This window comes from Hyperolius riggenbachi, chromosome 4 (assembly GCF_040937935.1).
Source record: "Hyperolius riggenbachi isolate aHypRig1 chromosome 4, aHypRig1.pri, whole genome shotgun sequence".
Classification (NCBI taxonomy): Eukaryota; Metazoa; Chordata; class Amphibia; order Anura; family Hyperoliidae; genus Hyperolius; species Hyperolius riggenbachi.
This window is the reverse complement of record NC_090649.1, coordinates 35523901-35542080: the sequence shown is the minus strand read 5'-3', so window position 1 is coordinate 35542080 and position 18180 is coordinate 35523901. Positions and strand designations below refer to the sequence as shown.

Sequence of the window (18180 nt, the reverse complement as noted above, 5' to 3'; positions counted from 1 at the left end):
TGATTTGTATCCTCCTGTACCATCACTAAGCTAAAAGAAACACTCACCACACCTATTCTCTACCATCTTCCATTTCTGCTGCTAATATTCATTCCCTTGTTTTCCATCCCATTTTCTTCATCTTCCTGGTCACGAACATCCACTATGGTGAGTGTGAGTATTTCTTGTCTTCCTTGCATACTCACAAATATCAGTGCTGGATTGAAGTTGAGTACCTTCAGTTTTGTGGTAAAAGGAAGGAAGACATAATCATAAACACTGCTAGGATGCAATTCAGATTCACCTCTTGTTGTGACCTTGTTAGACCTTCTGACCTTGCTTTGGATTGTCCCTTGTATCACAGGCCCCCTAGTGGCCGGACTGCGCAGTGCCTTCCAATGTATTTCAACCCACAGACTGTCCAACCTGTTGGACGCAATTGATGAGCTCAAACAACTGGAATTTGGCCGCAGACAGGCTAGAAAAGAGCATGCAAATTACAGTAACACAAACTACCGTATTTTCCGCTGTATAAGACGCACTTTTTCTTCCCCCAAAATGGGGGAAAAAAGTCCCTGCGTCTTATACGGCAAAGGCAGGGAATCCCCAACTTCCGAACGCCCGCCGCTATGAATCGCCGACCCGCCGCCATGTTGGGGATTCCCTGCCTTTGTGTCCACTTTCCCCTTGCGTCTCCTGGTCCCCGTGCTGCAGTACATGGCCGCAACTTACCTAGTCAATGCTCCCGCGGCGATGTCCGACCTCTGCGCTCCCCCCCGCTAGCCTCCTCTCCCTCCCCCTCGTCTCTCCTGGCCCCCCCTGTGCTGTAATGTATGGCGGCAGCTTACCTTCCAAGCGCCCGCGGTGAATGCAGACATCGGTCTCCAACGCTACTTCTCGCTCTTGTGTCCGGCTTGTACTGACGTCATCAGTACAAGCCGGACACAAGAGCGAGAAGTAGCATGGAGTCCGATGTCTGCATTCACCGCAGGCGCTTGGAAGGTAAGCTGCCGCCATACATTACAGCACAGTCCTGGGAGTGGGTACAAGAGGGAAAAAATATTTGAAAAAGAGCTTATAGTTTTTGAGAAAATTGATTGTAAAGTTTCAAAGGAAAAACTGTCTTTTAAATGCAGAAAATGTCATGTTTCTTTGCACAGGTAACATGCTTTTTACCGCCATGCAGTCATAAATGTAATAAAGAGAAGAGGTTCCATAAACAGGGACCGGTAACGCTAACCCAGCAGCAGCAGCACACGTGATGGAACAGGAGGAGGTGCAGGAGGAGAAGGCCACGCTTTTTGAGACACAACAACCCAGGCCTTGCATGAGGACAAGAAGCGTGCGGATAGCATGCTTTTTACCGCCATGCAGTCATAAATGTAATAAAGAGAAGAGGTTCCATAAACAGGGACCGGTAACGCTAACCCAGCAGCAGCAGCACACGTGATGGAACAGGAGGAGGCGCAGGAGGAGAAGGCCACGCTTTGAGACACAACAACCCAGGCCTTGCATGAGGACAAGAAGCGTGCGGATAGCATGCTTTGTACCGCCATGCAGTCATAAATGTAATAAAGAGAAGAGGTTCCATAAACAGGGACCGGTAACGCTAACCCAGCAGCAGCAGCAGCACACGTGATGGAACAGGAGGAGGCGCAGGAGGAGAAGGCCACGCTTTTTGAGACACAACAACCCAGGCCTTGCATGAGGACAAGAAGCGTGCGGATAGCATGCTTTTTACCGCCATGCAGTCATAAATGTAATACAGATGAGAGGTTCAATAAACAGGGACCGGTAACGCTAACCCAGCAGCAGCAGCAGCAGCACACGTGATGGAACAGGAGAAGGCGCAGGAGGAGAAGGCCACGCTTTGAGACACAACAACCCAGGCCTTGCATGAGGACAAAAAGCGTGCGGATATAGCAATGCTTTTTGCCGCCATGCAGTCATAAGTGTAATACAGATGAGAGGTTCCATAAACAGGGACCCGCAACGCTAACCCAGCAGCAGCAGCAGCACACGTGATGGAACAAGAGCAGGCGCAGGAGGAGAAGGCCATGCTTTTTGAGACACAACAACCCAGGCCTTGCATGAGGACAAAAAGCGTGCGGATATAGCAGCAATGCTTTTTGCCGCCATGCAGTCATAAATGTAATACAGATGAGAGGTTCAATAAACAGGGACCGGAAACGCTAAACCATCCCCGACGTTCATTGGTCATGTTACTTGGTTGGGGTCCTGGAGTGTTGCGTAGTCGTTTCCAATCCAGGATTGATTCATTTTAATTTGAGTCAGACGGTCTGCATTTTCTGTGGAGAGGCGGATACGCCGATCTGTGACGATGCCTCCGGCAGCACTGAAACAGCGTTCCGACATAACGCTGGCTGCCGGGCAAGCCAGCACCTCTATTGCGTACATTGCCAGTTCGTGCCAGGTGTCTAGCTTCGATACCCAATAGTTGAAGGGTGCAGATGGATTGTTAGACACAGCTACGCCATCTGACATGTAGTCCTTGACCATCTTCTCCAGGCGATCGGTGTTGGAGGTGGATCTGCACGCTTGCTGTTCTGTGGGCTGCTGCTGCATGGGTGTCAGAAAATTTTCCCACTCCAAGGACACTGCCGATACCATTCCCTTTTGGGCACTAGCTGCGGCTTGTGTTGTTTGCTGCCCTCCTGGTCGTCCTGGGTTTACGGAAGTCAGTCTGTCGGCGTACAACTGGCTAGAGGAGGGGGAGGATGTCAATCTCCTCTCTAAAGTCTCCACAAGGGCATGCTGGTATTCTTCCATTTTGACCTGTCTGACTCTTTCTTCAAGCAGTTTTGGAACATTGTGTTTGTACCGTGGATCCAGAAGGGTATAAACCCAGTAATTGGTGTTGTCCAGAATGCGCACAATGCGTGGGTCGCGTTCAATGCAGTCTAGCATGAATTGAGCCATGTGTGCCAGAGTTCTACCAGAATCCTCATCATCCTCTTGTGAGCGTTGTGATAGTTGTTGTGATGCATCATAGTCGTCACCTTCTTCCTGGTCTGCTTCTGCTGACCATTCGCGCTGAATTGTGGAAGTCCAACGTGCACCGCTCTGGCCCTCGTCAGTGGTGGCAGGAAATTCCTGCTCCAACTCCAGCTGTTCCTCCTCCTCTTCTTCGTCATAGCTGCTGGGGCCAGCGTTTCCTGAGGCGGATGGCCTGATGTTGGTACCATTACGCTGATCGTTTTCTCCTTCAGATTCCCCCAGTTGCATCATGACAGCTGTTTCCTTGATTTTCAACATTGACCTCTTCAGTAAACACAGCAGTGGTATGGTAATGCTGACTGAAGAGTTGTCACTGCTCACAAGCAACGTGGATTGCTCAAAATTTTGGAGGACTTGGCAGAGGTCCAACATGTTGGCCCAATCGGATCCACAGAAGCTTGGCAGCTGGCCGGATGCGCCTCGGTACTGCGCCGTCATGTACTGGACCACTGCACTCTTCTGCTCGCAAAAGCGGGCTAGCATGTGCAGCGTAGAATTCCAGCGCGTAGGGACATCACACAGCAAGCGATGGTGGGGGAGATTAAAGCGCTCCTGCATCTTGGCGAGTGCCCCCGAAGCAGTACTGGAATTTCTGCAATGTTTGGCCACTCGTCGCACCTTCAACAGAAGATCGGCCATGCCTGGGTATGTCCTCAGGAACCGCTGAACTACTAGGTTCATCACATGCGCCAGGCAAGGGATGTGTGTCAGCTTAGCCAACCTTAAAGCGCGAATGAGATTACTCCCATTATCACACACAACCATGCCCGGTTTCAGGTCCAGCGGTGCCAGCCACAAATCCGTCTGTTCCTTTATTCCCCTCCAAATTTCCTCCCCTGTGTGCTGCTTATCCCCAAGGCAGATCAGCTTCAGCAACGCTTGCTGACGCATGCCAACAGCTGTGCTGCACTGCTTCCACAATCCTACTGCTGCTGGGTTAGCGTTTCCGGATGAGGTACAGCTTTGAGATGCATTGGAGGAGAAGGAGTCAGAGAGGTAGGTGCTGCTGTTGTTATCCAGTGGGAGGGACGGCGGTGCAGCTGTTTGCGGCGTGGGCAACACCCGCGCCGTAGCAGGTGAGGAATCGCTGCCAGGCTCCACAAGGTTCACCCAGTGCGCGGTAAGGAGAGATGTATCGACCCTGGCCGAACGCACTCGTCCAGGTGTCAGTGGTGAGGTGAACCTTGCAGGCAACGGCATTCTTCAAGCTTCGGGTTATTTTGCTGACCACGTGCTCATGCAACTCAGGCACTGCAGAGCGCGCAAAGTGGTAGCGGCTGGGAACCACGTAACGTGGGATGGCCACTGACATCATGCCCTTGAAGCTGTTTGTCTCCACCACTCGATATGGCAGCATTTCGCAGGCCAGAAGCTTGGCTATGCTGGCTGTTACTGCCACGGCCCGGGGGTCATTTGCTGGCAATTTCCTCTTGCGCTCAAACATCTCCGAGACAGACAACTGAACCCTAGGGCTGCACACTGAAGGGCTGTTGGTTGTTGTGTTTGATGAAGACTGGGAGACCTCAAGAGCACTACTCCGGAAAGTGACAGTGTCAGCGTCGTCCGATGTTTGTGAATGTTGTGAACCACGCAATGGCTGGGCTACTGCTGCTGCTGAGGCGGGTCTGGTGGTGAGTCTGGTGAACCCAAGGGAGGCAGTGTTGCTGGTACCCTGTCCTGTCGAGTTTGCCCACAGAGTGGGATGTTTGGATAGCATGTGGCGGCTCATGCTGGTGGTGGAGAGGTTGTTAATACTTTTCCCCCTGCTCAGGCGGGTCTTGCACACCTTGCAAATCGCCATGGTAACATCCTCAGTGCAGTCTTCAAAGAAAGCCCAGACTTTGGAGCACCTTGCTGGCGATTTCTGTTTGCGCCTCTTTTGCCTCTCAGTTGAACTTCCACGCTTGTGGTGCCTGAAATTGCGCGCCGCCTACCTTGTGGCACAAGGCGAACTCGTGCAGCAGTGGGTTCTTCAACAGAATCATCTGTGCTGCTGCTACGACGGCGATGTTCTCGTTCACAAACAAAATCTGGGTCTCTGTCCACATTGTCCATACCCTCCTCTTCCATCTCCTCAAACTCGTCATATGTCATTGTGGGGGGCCGCCGCCGTGGAGTAGAGCTCCCCAGAACAACCTCTGCGCAGCTCACTCCAACGTCGTCTTCCAGATCTTCTCGGCCGACCTCCTGCAATTGCAACCCCTCCTGCCCAACTTGCTCTGGGATTTGGGTTTCAAAGTCCTCGGACTCGCCTTGTTGTATTTCAGTGCCCGGTGCATTTCCCACAGTTAATGGTTGTGAATCCGGGCACAACATTTCTGGCTGTTCCTCCATTGACAAGTTTGTTGGCCTGGGAATAGCTCCTGCGAATACCCCATTGTGTCCTGAGGTAATTCATCGGACTGGTTATCTGGCAGTTGTGTGCGTGGTGTCGCTGCCGGTTGTGTCAGCTTTGTGCCCACTAGCTCCTTGTAACTGGCTGAGGACTCGGACCTCGTGCGTGATGTGCTGGTGCTGCTTAACCCACTGCTGGATGCTTGAGAGGTCATCCAAGTAATTATCTGGTCCTGTTCTTTTGGATCTGTGAGGGTTGTTGTCCTGGACAACATGGGCGGTATTAAGTGGGTTTTCTTGGGTGCTCCCCTGTGGCCTGTACGTAAACCGTCAGGGGAAACACCTCTTCCCTTGCCCCTCCCTCTTTCACCGGATTTCTTCCTCATTTCACTTATCCTTAAAGTACACGCTGACTGGCAGCAGTACAGTGGCAGTACAGAAATGCTATACAGTGGTGGGTGAGCGGTGTACCACTATTGTCAGCAGCGACACAGAGCACAATGCTATACAGTGGTGGGTGAGCGGAGTACTACTGTTCCCAGCAGACACAGAGTGGCAGTAAACACAATGCTATATAGTGTGGCTGAGCCGTGTACACACAGTGGCAGTAAACAATGCTATATAGTCTGGCTGAGCCGTGTACACAGATTGGCAGTACACACAATGCTATATAGTCTGGCTGAGCGGTGTACACACAGTGGCAGTACACACAATGCTATATAGTCTGGCTGAGCGGTGTACACAGAGTGGCAGTACACACAATGCTATATAGTCTGGCTGAGCGGTGTACACAGAGTGGCAGTACACACAATGCTATATAGTCTGGCTGAGCGGTGTACACAGAGTGGCAGTACACACAATGCTATATAGTCTGGCTGAGCGGTGTACACAGAGTGGCAGTACACATAATGCTATATAGTCTGGCTGAGCGGTGTACACAGAGTGGCAGTAAACAATGCTATATAGTCTGGCTGAGCGGTGTACACAATGCTATATAGTCTGGCTGAGCGGTGTATACAGAGTGGCAGTAAACAATGCTATATAGTCTGGCTGAGCGGTGTACACAGAGTGGCAGTACACACAATGCTATATAGTCTGGCTGAGCGGTGTACACAGAGTGGCAGTACACACAATGCTATATAGTCTGGCTGAGCGGTGTACACAGAGTGGCAGTACACACAATGCTATATAGTCTGGCTGAGCGGTGTACACAGAGTGGCAGTAAACACAATGCTATATAGTCTGGCTGAGCGGTGTACACAGAGTGGCAGTAAACAATGCTATATAGTCTGGCTGAGCGGTGTACACAATGCTATATAGTCTGGCTGAGCGGTGTACACAGAGTGGCAGTAAACAATGCTATATAGTCTGGCTGAGCGGTGTACACAGAGTGGCAGTACACACAATGCTATATAGTCTGGCTGAGCGGTGTACACAGAGTGGCAGTACACACAATGCTATATAGTCTGGCTGAGCGGTGTACACAGAGTGGCAGTAAACAATGCTATATAGTCTGGCTGAGCGGTGTACACAGAGTGGCAGTATACACAATGCTATATAGTCTGGCTGAGCGGTGTACACAGTGTGGCAGTAAACAATGCTATATAGTCTGGCTGAGCGGTGTACACAGAGTGGCAGTAAACAATGCTATATAGTCTGGCTGAGCGGTGTACACAATGCTATATAGTCTGGCTGAGCGGTGTATACAGAGTGGCAGTAAACAATGCTATATAGTCTGGCTGAGCGGTGTACACAGAGTGGCAGTACACACAATGCTATATAGTCTGGCTGAGCGGTGTACACAGAGTGGCAGTACACACAATGCTATATAGTCTGGCTGAGCGGTGTACACAGAGAAGCAGTACACACAATGCTATATAGTCTGGCTGAGCGGTGTACACAGAGTGGCAGTACACACAATGCTATATAGTCTGGCTGAGCGGTGTACACAGAGTGGCAGTACACACAATGCTATATAGTCTGGCTGAGCGGTGTACACACAGTGGCAGTACACACAATGCTATATAGTCTGGCTGAGCGGTGTACACACAGTGGCAGGACACACAATGCTATATAGTCTGGCTGAGCGGTGTACACAGAGTGGCAGTAAACACAATGCTATATATAGCGTGGCTGAGCGGTGTACACAGAGTGGCAGTACACACAATGCTATATAGTCTGGCTGAGCGGTGTACACAGAGTGGCAGTACACACAATGCTATATAGTCTGGCTGAGCGGTGTACACAGAGTGGCAGTAAACAATGCTATATAGTCTGGCTGAGCGGTGTACACAGAGTGGCAGTACACACAATGCTATATAGTCTGGCTGAGCCGTGTACACACAGTGGCAGTAAACAATGCTATATATAGCGTGGCTGAGCGAGGTACACAGTGGCAGTAAACAATGCTATATATAGTGTGGCTGAGCGAGCGGTGTACTACTGTTCCCAGCAGCGACACACAATGACTGGGGGGACCCTGGCTAGCGTGGCTGGAGCGCGAACTACCCTGCCTGCCTACCCAAAGCTAAACCCACAGACAAATGGCGGAGATATGACGTGGTTCGGGTATTTATTTACCCGAACCACGTGACCGTTCGGCCAATCAGAGCGCGTTCGGGGTCCGAACCACGTGACCCGTTCGGCCAATCACAGCGCTAGCCGAACGTTCGGGGAACGTTCGGCCATGCGCTCTTAGTTCGGCCATGTGGCCGAACGGTTTGGCCGAGCACCATCAGGTGTTCGGCCGAATTTGAACATCACCCGAACAGGGTGATGTTCTGCAGAACCCGAACAGTGGCGAACACTGTTCGCCCAACACTAGGTGCGTCTTATATTCCGGAGCATCTTATACGGCGCGAAATATGGTACACACTGCTTCAGGGTACCAAGCTGCCACCACCTCTGTAGGACTGAGAACCTACACTCACTGATTCTAAGACCTGCAAATAAAAACAATTAATCACCCTAATCTGACTATAATGAACAGTAGCAGTGACTCCTCAGAAAGCTAGGATTCGTTCTGTGTGGCTGAATAGTAGGTGCAGCTGAGAAAAAAATGACTTTAGAAGTCTTTTATTAATAAATGCAATATAAATAATTAATATATACAGAAAATCATTAAAATTAACGATTAAAGAGAAAAGTAATCCAATATTAAATAAAAAGGAAGAAAATAAACAAATACATAAGTCCAGATGAAACATGTCCCTTTGTGGAGATCTGAGCACATGTAAAGTCTTTATTCTGGGTCAGAGTATATCCAGATGGCCGCTGGCTCAGTCCTCAGGCTAGCAGCATGCTTTCATGATGGTGGTAATATTGAGGACTGGGGTGGAGTCCCAGCTTTGTCCTCTTTAATGACCCAGTTTTTTGGGCGGGATCTCAGGGTCAGCCCCTGGGGTGGATGTGGTGTTGTTAAACTTTTGGGCGGGAAGTTTTAAGCTCACAAAATATGACATTTCCATATTTCCCCTCCCGCTTCCCACACACAAATAACAGTCACAGATTCATAATCCTCAAAATATGACAATTCTTATGATATCAAACTTGAATAGTGTTAGATGTTCTGGCACTAAGCAGCTGAATAACTCGGTGGCTGGGTATGTCAGCAGCATAAATTTAAGATTAAAATACTCAGTGGATCCGGACCAACAACATGATATCATTTCCATACCTATCATATGTACGGTATTCCTTAAAGTGAACCTCCGGACTAAAAATCTACTCAGCAGAACTGAAAAGGCTTGGTGTTTCTTTAACAGTTTCACAGCATCAGAACTTTGTTTTTCTTACCAAAGCATCATTTTTAGCTGCATTTTTACCTAAGCTCCACCCATCAAAGAAAAAAAGCCCGGGCTTTTTTCCCCTGATGCTGTGCAGAGCATGATGGGATTTCCTATGTTGTTATTCACGTTGCCTGGCAACTGGGAGAGGTGCTCAGGACACAGGACAGTTGGAACTGTGTCTCATGCTCCCTGTCACCTCCTTTCAGCCAAAAAGATGGCTGCCATCATGAAATCAAACATTTGCCTGTTCTTTTAAAACAGTGTGGGTAAGAGATTATATTACCCATCTATTTTAATTAACATAACTAATGTAACTTAATGGCAGTATGTTTGTTTAGTTCCTCTTTAAACTAGACTGAATGTACAGTCGTGTTGTGTCTGCTTGGAGGAGGTAAGTCCACCACTGCCTCCTCTAATTACCACATTTTTGGCTTTTAAGCTCCTTTAAAACCCCTTTTATCCTTTTGGCACCTCTGTTCTCTCCTATATAATATTGTATCCACCCTTGGTGGAGGGTTGTGACCCTTTTCTACTATCTACAGAGAGCGACTTCTTATTCCTGAGTGGGGTCAGGATAATCTCCCCACCTGCCTTTACAGTGGTTGCCTACTGGTGACTAGTGTTGGGCGAACAGTGTTCGCCACTGTTCGGGTTCTGCAGAACATCACCCTGTTCGGGTGATGTTCGAGTTCGGCCGAACACCTGATGGTGTTCGGCCTTTTAAGTTCGGGTTCGCCCCGAACTACTGAATGGCCGCCGAACAGGGCCGAACAGGGCCCCTGTGCGGCCGAACAGGGCCCTGTTCACCCGAACATGCCGCAATACGGCCCCCCTATGGGGTCGCAGGCATAAGGGGGGAGCATGCCCCGATTGCGGGGGGGGGGTCGGAAATTCCCCCCACCCCTCCGCTAGCGCTCCCCCCTCTGCCCGCTTCCCCATACAAAAGTTTAAGGCAAGTTAAATAGTACTTGGTGGCTGGCACTGGCAGTTGAGTGAGGAGGAGGAGGAGTCCGAGTAGCAGAGTGACGCGTTGAGGCCGGGCAGCGGGCGGTTCAGCGGTAGTACCCTTGTGGTACTTCCGCCCTTTCTCTGACCTCACGTCCTCTGCATACGAGGGTACGCGTCACGCGTACCCTCGTATGCATCATCACGTAGAGGACGTGAGGTCAGAGAAAGGGCGGAAGTACCACAAGCCAGGTAGAGGTACAAAGTGTGCCATTTTACTGAAATGATCGACAATGACCCAAATTACTTTTTTACCCCCAGATGAAGGCAAGTCCACCACAAAATCCATCGACAGATGCGACCAAGGTCTAGATGGAATGGGTAAGGGCATAAGATGACCTTAAGGAGCCACCCGAGACATCTTATTCCTGGCACAAGTGCCGCATGCTGCCATGAATGCTTTGCAGTCCTTACTGATAGTAGGCCACCATACATGACGGGACATGAGTTCTAAAGTTTTAGTTTCCCCAGGATGCCCTGCCAATTTGGACTCATGAAAAACCTGCAATATCTGGAGTCGAAGGTGCAAAGGTACGTACTCTACATTAGGAGGTTTTCCAGGAGGGCTGTCTTGTTGGAATGACTGTAGGGATTCATACAAATCAGTGAACTCCTGGGTGTGAGTGGCCGCCAAGACACAGTGGGTGGGCACATTTTTTTTTAGGAACGGCAAACTGGAATGCCTCAGGTTTAAAGGTTCTTGATCTCCACCTGCCTGCAGTGGTTGGTTGCTCCTTTGTGAGTACCCTCTGTTTATTTTGTTTTGCTTCTTCTATCATTTGTGATGTACTACACCATTTGGGCTCCCGGTGACTGTTCACCCTCCACTTTGTCTACTTTGTTAGAAAAAAATGCTAACAAGTGCTGCCTAAAGGTGGCTATTATGATTATTTAGATGATCGATTCACTTTTCATATCAATTCCTTTAATCAGATTGAATTGGGTAGCAGCTTTACTTCTGTTAGTGTGCCAGAACAATCAATCTTATGATTGAATCAAAGAATCGATCATCTGAAGAGTCATATACCGTATGACCTTAAATATAAACAACTGGTATTGACCAATAAAATCAATATTTTAGGGACTCAAACCCTTGGGCAACACTGTGGGGATGATGCTGTTTAGAAATGTTGCTATCTCCAGGCTAGTGACACATTCTGTTGGTATGCATTGCAGAGGGAAGGAGGGTCGATGGAGCAGTGAATGAAAGAATGGGACAGAGTGGACTGGGTGAGAAGGGAGAACAATGCTCTTGGCAGAAGTGTCTCTGACAAGCCTTCTTGGCCAACAAGTGTCCAGTTTAAACCTTGAGATAACTGTTGACTCTGAGGTTAGTGAGGGCTCTCCTGAGGCACAGAGATTACATGGCCACTGGTCTTCACCAGAGCATCCTGAAAGGGTTGATGAGCTGCCACCCCTAGTGGGTAGTGGACTTCTTTGCTGGAAGTGACCACCAGGTCATGATACCCTGGTCTGACCACCAGTGATGAGTAGAACAGATAAAACTATGATGTAGAGAACCATCACTGCTATTACTACTTCTACCACTACTAAGAGTATGGACCCACATCTGGTACTGATGGATGCCAAACAAAGTTGAAGTCACAATCGGAGGTTGGGTGCTGGCACATATCAGACAAGGCCAAGGCCACACACTGAGGTCAGATGTCAAATACCCTGCAAAACTAACTTTTTGAGAGGGTGTTTTTATATTCAAGTACAGGTTCCTGCACACTCTGCTTTTGCTAGTCTCTGTTAGTGCCTGTAAATATGTGTGACGACATTAACATGGACATGCACACCCATGATCCATGTCATAAAACCATGACTGGCGCCATGCATGTATGCCCACAGCTGTATTGATGATGAAGGAACCATAACTGCCCTAGAGACAAGGATCTGAGGCTGTCCAGGATGCCAGTGAGTATGACAGTAGCATAACTTTATCCCCATACAAAAATAAATAAATTACTGTCAATTCTAAAGATAGAGCACAGAACCTTTTTGAATTCTTTCCTAAATGTGTCCTACTGCTCTGTATGTCTTATGTTGTCTATCTACTGTTCTTCCTTTTCTGTATTCTTCCCAAAGAATGAGTTCAGGTTATGTGAGCAATTAGAAGTTGGTTGATTTCAGAAAAAAATAATGTAGCTATTCCAATTTAGATAGTGTTGCAGAATAGCTATTTACTATCAGTATTGTTAGTGAAGAACAGGTACCTGTATTGTCTTACTGGTGACATGTGCTCTAACCATTCGTCTCATGGCTCTGTGAACATCTTTATTTCTCAGGCTGTAGATCAGGGGATTTACCATCGGCGTTACCACCGTGTAAAATACTGCCACCGTTTTGTCTGTGTCCTTATTAGCTGCATGCTCTGGCCTCGCGTACATGAACATTGCCGTCCCATAAAAAATGACCACCACCACTAGGTGTGAAACACACGTAGAGAAGGTTTTATATTTTCCTGAGTGGGTCCTCACAATAGTGATTATAATTCTGGAGTAAGAAAAAAGGATTAAGGAAAGAGGAACAAAAGCAAGAATCGCGGTGCCCACCAGTGTCACAATTCTATTGGATGAGATGTCACTGCAAGCTAGCTTTAGAAGTAAAGGGGCTTCACAGAAAAAGTGGTTAATGGTGTTGGGACCACAAAATACTACACGGAATGTAAAATACACATCAATAGATGATATAATGCAACCAGTCAACAAGGACATACAGATCATCCACATACAGGTGCTTGTGTTCATAATCATGTTGTAATGTAGAGGGTGGCAGATAGCAGCATAGCGGTCATAGGCCATGAAAGCTAAAAGAATGCACTCTGTTTCCCCCAAGAAGAGGTAAAAAAAGACTTGAATGGTGCAACCGGTGTAAGAAATTCTCTTGTTTGATGAAAGAAAGTTCACCAACATCTTGGGTACAATGACTGAGGTATAGCAGATATCCAAAAAAGATAGACTGGCCAAGAAGAAGTACATGGACTTGTGTAACCGCTTGTCAGTTCCCACAGCCACTATGAGGAGAAGATTCCCAGTCAGTGTGGTCATGTATACTACCAGAAAAACATGGAACAGTAAAATCTGTAATTTAGGGTCTTCTGAGAGGCCGAGAAGAATAAATTCTGTTACAGTACTTTGGTTTCCAGGATACATCGTAATGGCTCTAAAAATGTAAAAGAAAATATTTTTGTTTCATATACTGTGTTTGGAGGCAGTTTGCATACTTCATGATGACTCTGATACTTCCTCTACCAAAGTGGGAAGGAGAAAGCATTGGAGTCACACGCAACACGTCGTCAAACACAAGTGAATCAATTGCCGCTGACACTGTTTACTTGTTTGTACTGAAATAATGCCGAAAGTGTGGTGTTCGGCTTTCTAACTAGCATTTGTACATTTGACTCCACCCATGACCATGGCCACATTCTGATACATGGCCCCACCCATTTTTGTCCAGAGGGTGGCACAAACACTGTCTTTGTCCCCGGGCGCTGAAAACCCTAGCTACGCCTGTGCTGTTAAGGGGAAAAAAATTCAGGTGTTTTGTTCTGGTCTTTGGAGAGATAGTTGTAATCAAATGTCATGGTGTTGGGGAGGGGATATGGCTTTTAGGGCAATCATGGCAAAGGCAAATCTTATTCCTTTTACAATGTTGTGAAGTCCCTCAATAGTGGGCTTGGTGATACAGAGTCACTAAGGCTGATTTCTGGAACTCCCAGAAGAGACACAATGAGCTGCCAAAACATACGTGTTTTGCCTAAATACCTTGGTCTATACACAACATCGACAGCACCCCAAAATTTGGTATGTATTACTCTTTTCCCTAAAAAAACCTCTTCTTTTAAAATGGGCAGAAACTGTGTGAGTTGTTTTCATAATAGTTTTAAGTGAGTCCGTGTAGGGGAATCAAAGTGCGGAGATCACATTCTATGAAGCTACTGGACCCAACGAGGCTCAGGGCAGGATGAGTGGCGCTATGTGACTAGAGCACACATAAGTTACCAGTGCACGCTACACTGCACTTCCGTGCATAGCGTGCGCACAACTTGCACCTCTCACGTTAAAGAGGAACTTCAGCCTAAACAAACATACTGTCATTAACTTACATTAGTTACTGTATGTTAATTAAAATAGATAGGTAATATAATCTCTTACCCATCCTGTTTTAAAAGAACAGGCAAATGTTTGATTTCATGGGGGCAGCCATCCTTTTGGTTGAAAAGAGGTGACAGGGAGCATGAGACGCAGTTCCAACTGTCCTGTGTCCTGATCACCCCTCGCAGCTGCGCGTGCTAGCCCTAGCCAGGGTCTTTGGAGTGATGTAGCTGTAATGTAATTAAGCAATTTAAGTGAGAATGTTGCTGATCATTTTTCAAATATCAGTCTATCGAATTAAGGTGGAAATTGGAGTTAAAAACAATATCTATGGTTGGCTGGAATTTTCTACATGCACTAGAAACTCACTTCCTCCAAGTGTCATGGCAGATGAAACTGAAACTTGCTCCCACCTGCTAATTTCTACTTATAAGAGCAGCAACCAGCTTGGGCATGGTCAGAAAATAAGGGTAATTTAAAGCTTAGACCTAGCCAGCAAAAATCAAGAATGCATGGTCAAGATACTCTGAACAGAGTAAACATATTGGGCCTGATTCACAAAGCGGTGATAACTCAGTTATCACGCCTAAAAGACTTTAGGCGTGATAACCTTTGCACTAGCAAAGTTATCACCGCTTTGTGCTGTAACTCGCGCGAAGCTCCCGCGTGCAAAGTTTTGCGCGCGCAAAGTCCCATAGGGCTTAATGGGTGCTGCGCGCGTGCCCGCGCGGTAGCGCGCGCAAAACTTTGTGTGCGGGAGCTTCGCGCGAGTTACTTCTGATCACGCCTAAACTAAGTTTAGGCGTGATAAAGGGCTTTTCACAGGTGTGCAAAGTGTTTGCACTGCTTTGTGAATCAGGCCCATTGACTTAAGTAGCAAAATGCAGTTTCCAAAGAAACTGCATTCACAAGATTTTTGATGGTCGGTCTGCAATCCTCCAAAGTGCCATAAAAACCTTTCAAAAATTGGGTTTACAACTGCTCAAGTACTTTGTGCCAAAATGTTTATAGTGATATAACTTAATTTCAAGAGCCTACATGTCAGCTTAGTTGAGCGTAGATGTCATCCCCCTACTGTTGTGATCCTTAACTTTATATGAGGTCTTTTTCTACGACAGTCTTCTTTTGAACTGATTCAATCTCACAATAAGAGCTGGTACATCACACCTTTTATTTTGTCTGTGGTCTGTCTCTTCAAACATCTCCTGCGGAGGGTGGGCCACAGACAACATTTACTCTAACATGTTGTGAAACGTAAGAAACAAAATAAATACTTATTATTATGCCCGTACATAGCGCCAATATTTTCTGTACCACCTTACTTTGCACCAAATTATTCATTAAACTAAATCTTAAAGGATCCGAAAAAAAATAATCGAAGTTCCCTACCACAATCTAGAATCAATTTTGGGCTAAGCCGCTTCACCTACCAGTATGTTTTAGGTATGTGGAAGGAAATTAGTGTGCCCAGATGAAAAATATGCAAACATAGGAAGAAAACTGAAACTCCACGCTACTGTCCTGGCTGGGAATCAACTTGAGATTCAAGCACTGCAAGATCAGTAAACTAGCTACTTATAAACTGTACATAATATATCTCTTTTATGTCTCTTTTATAAGACCGCCGTATAACTAAATGGTCTCTCTGTTTAAAAATGTGTGTGCATAGAGATATGTTTTGTATTTTTTCATCCATACCATAAAGTATTTCACTATATATAAATAATAAGAGCCCCCTTTTACAACTGGATAAACAGGCTCACAAAAATTGAATGCAAGAAGTTTTGAATCAGGATGATACCATTTATGGCTAACTTAGAGATGAATAACAGTAAGCTTTCGTCTAATAATAAGCCTTCGTCGGACTTGGTTACTGCATGTCAGTTGCAGGACATAAGTCTGATGAAGGCTTATTATTAGCCGAAAGCTTACTGTTATTCATCTCTAAGTTAACCATAAATGGTATCGTCCTGATTCAAAACTTCTTGCATTCAATTTTTGTGAGCCTGTTTATCCAGTTGTAAAAGGGGGCTCTTATTTTTTATATATAGTAAAATATCATCGCTAAGTTAGCCAATAAATGGTATCATCCTAATTCAAAACTTCTTGATTTTACTGATGGCTAACACGGTACAACACTCTACTGCTTCTATAAAAATTGAATGCAAACCAAGTTGAGTAATTCCTTTTTCTTAACAATATGCACATAATGTGGTTATGCCAAATGGCACAATAAATAAATGACAGTCCCTTTTTACAGTAAAATAGACTCTGACTACCACAAGGACACACAGACCTTTATTTGAATGGCTGTCAAGTATGTCATGGGCCACAGCTATTTTGTGTCTGATGGTGGGTTCTGTCTACCGAGGGGTGGGGCTTTGACTGGGCTAAGTTTTCTCCATCCTCTGCTACATAATTTAAAGGATACCTTAACTCTTAATTAATTCTCTAATTGACGCCGTGTGTGTGTGTGTGGTGGTGGTGGGGGGGGGGGGAATGTGCACCTCCTGTGGCCTGATGTCTGTCTTCATTCATCATAAAACAGGTCCCGTCCCAAAGCAGTGGTCGGCGGGGTCGGCGCAGCTGCAGTATGTCCGCGGGGGTAAAGCACACAGCTCGGCTCACATTTTACAAACCCAACCAATGCAAAAACAATAATATTGCAACCTCCCAGAGATAAACTTCCTTAGTGAATGCACCCAAAATGATATCAAATAAATGCAAACAGTTTAAAAGGAAGGATAATGCAGGCTTACCTACCTCTGAAGATACACAACAGGTGTATATGGTTGAATGTTTTCATTTTGTTTGCAAAAAAACCATACAAGGACAACTCGTTTCATGGGACTGTCCTTCTTCTTAAGGTCTATGATGGTATAGTCAGTGCCAACAGCTGCGGTGTGTTTGGCTCAACTTCCTCTATTAGGTGCTTAAGCCAGACAAACCCCAGCGATTGGCACTTTACCATCATAGACTCGAAGAAGGTAGTAGTGGGACAAGCATTGTCCTGTTGTGTTTTTGTGCAGAAATTCCACCACCAGCTCAGGCCAGGCTCAGCTGCAGGGCATCATGGCCACCACCAGCTCTAGCCACTCTCAGCTTAAGAGCATCGCGGCCACCACCAGGTCTGAATGCTCAGTCACAGGACATTGTGGCCACCCCCAGCTCTGACGCCGATGGTCTGGCTGCCCTCAGGCCATCATACCTGGCCCTGTGCCTGGGGCTGCCAGGCCCACCTCTGCTTGCTTTGCCAGGCCCCACAGCTGCTGATCCCTTCTCCACTTGGATGGTCCCACTCCACCACCCCGGTGACAGCATGGGGCACCTCTTCACAGATTTGGCCCCCATTCCATTATGCCGACCCCTCGGTCTGGCCCCTTGGACTTAGCCCCACAGCTGGGCAAGGCTCTCCTCCATCACGGATGTACTCGATCCTGGCCCATAAGGATTTCTTGCCCTTGACTATGCCGCTCTGCCCTGAGGATGTTGTGTGTAGCATATGTTTCGCTATATAGTGTTGACATGCTGTATATGGCACCGCTCAATCAGCACTTGGTCTACCCTTCTGGTCCCACCTCCCCTTCCCTTCTCTATCTTTTCCTGCTAATGTAATGTAATGTTGTCTATGTATTAACCACCTTGGCGGTATGAAAAATACCGCCAGGGGGAAGCGCAACAGTTTTTAAAAAAAAAAAAAATTTTTATCATGTAGCGAGCCGAGGGCTCGCTACATGATAGCCGCTGCTCAGCGGCATCCCCCCGCCCGCTTCGATCGCCTTCGGCGATCACCGATCAGGAAATCCCGTTCAAAGAACGGGATTTCCTGGAGGGCTTCCCCCGTCGCCATGGCGACGGGGCGGGATGACGTCACCGACGTCAGCGACGTCGGGACGTCATTGGGAGACCCGATCCACCCCTCGGCACTGCCTGGCACTGATTGGCCAGGCAGCGGT

The 18180-nt window shown here is 47.3% G+C and overlaps 1 protein-coding gene across 1 annotated transcript; it reads right to left on the bottom strand.

The window, feature by feature from the left end:
- Positions 1-9688: 9688 nt before the first annotated feature.
- LOC137570332 (olfactory receptor 2D3-like) lies at positions 9689-13282 on the bottom strand. The gene is made up of 2 exons (XM_068278977.1): positions 12377-13282; positions 9689-9706 (listed from the first exon to the last, which is right to left on the bottom strand). The coding sequence occupies exons 1-2, from the start codon at positions 13280-13282 to the stop codon at positions 9689-9691; spliced, it is 924 nt and encodes a 307-aa protein (XP_068135078.1).
- Between the last annotated feature and the right edge of the window lie 4898 nt (positions 13283-18180).

Excerpts from the sequence above, each read along its gene's own strand:
- LOC137570332 (XM_068278977.1), bottom strand. The coding sequence starts at position 13,282 with ATGTATCCTGGAAACCAAAGTACTGTAACAGAATTTATTCTTCTCGGC.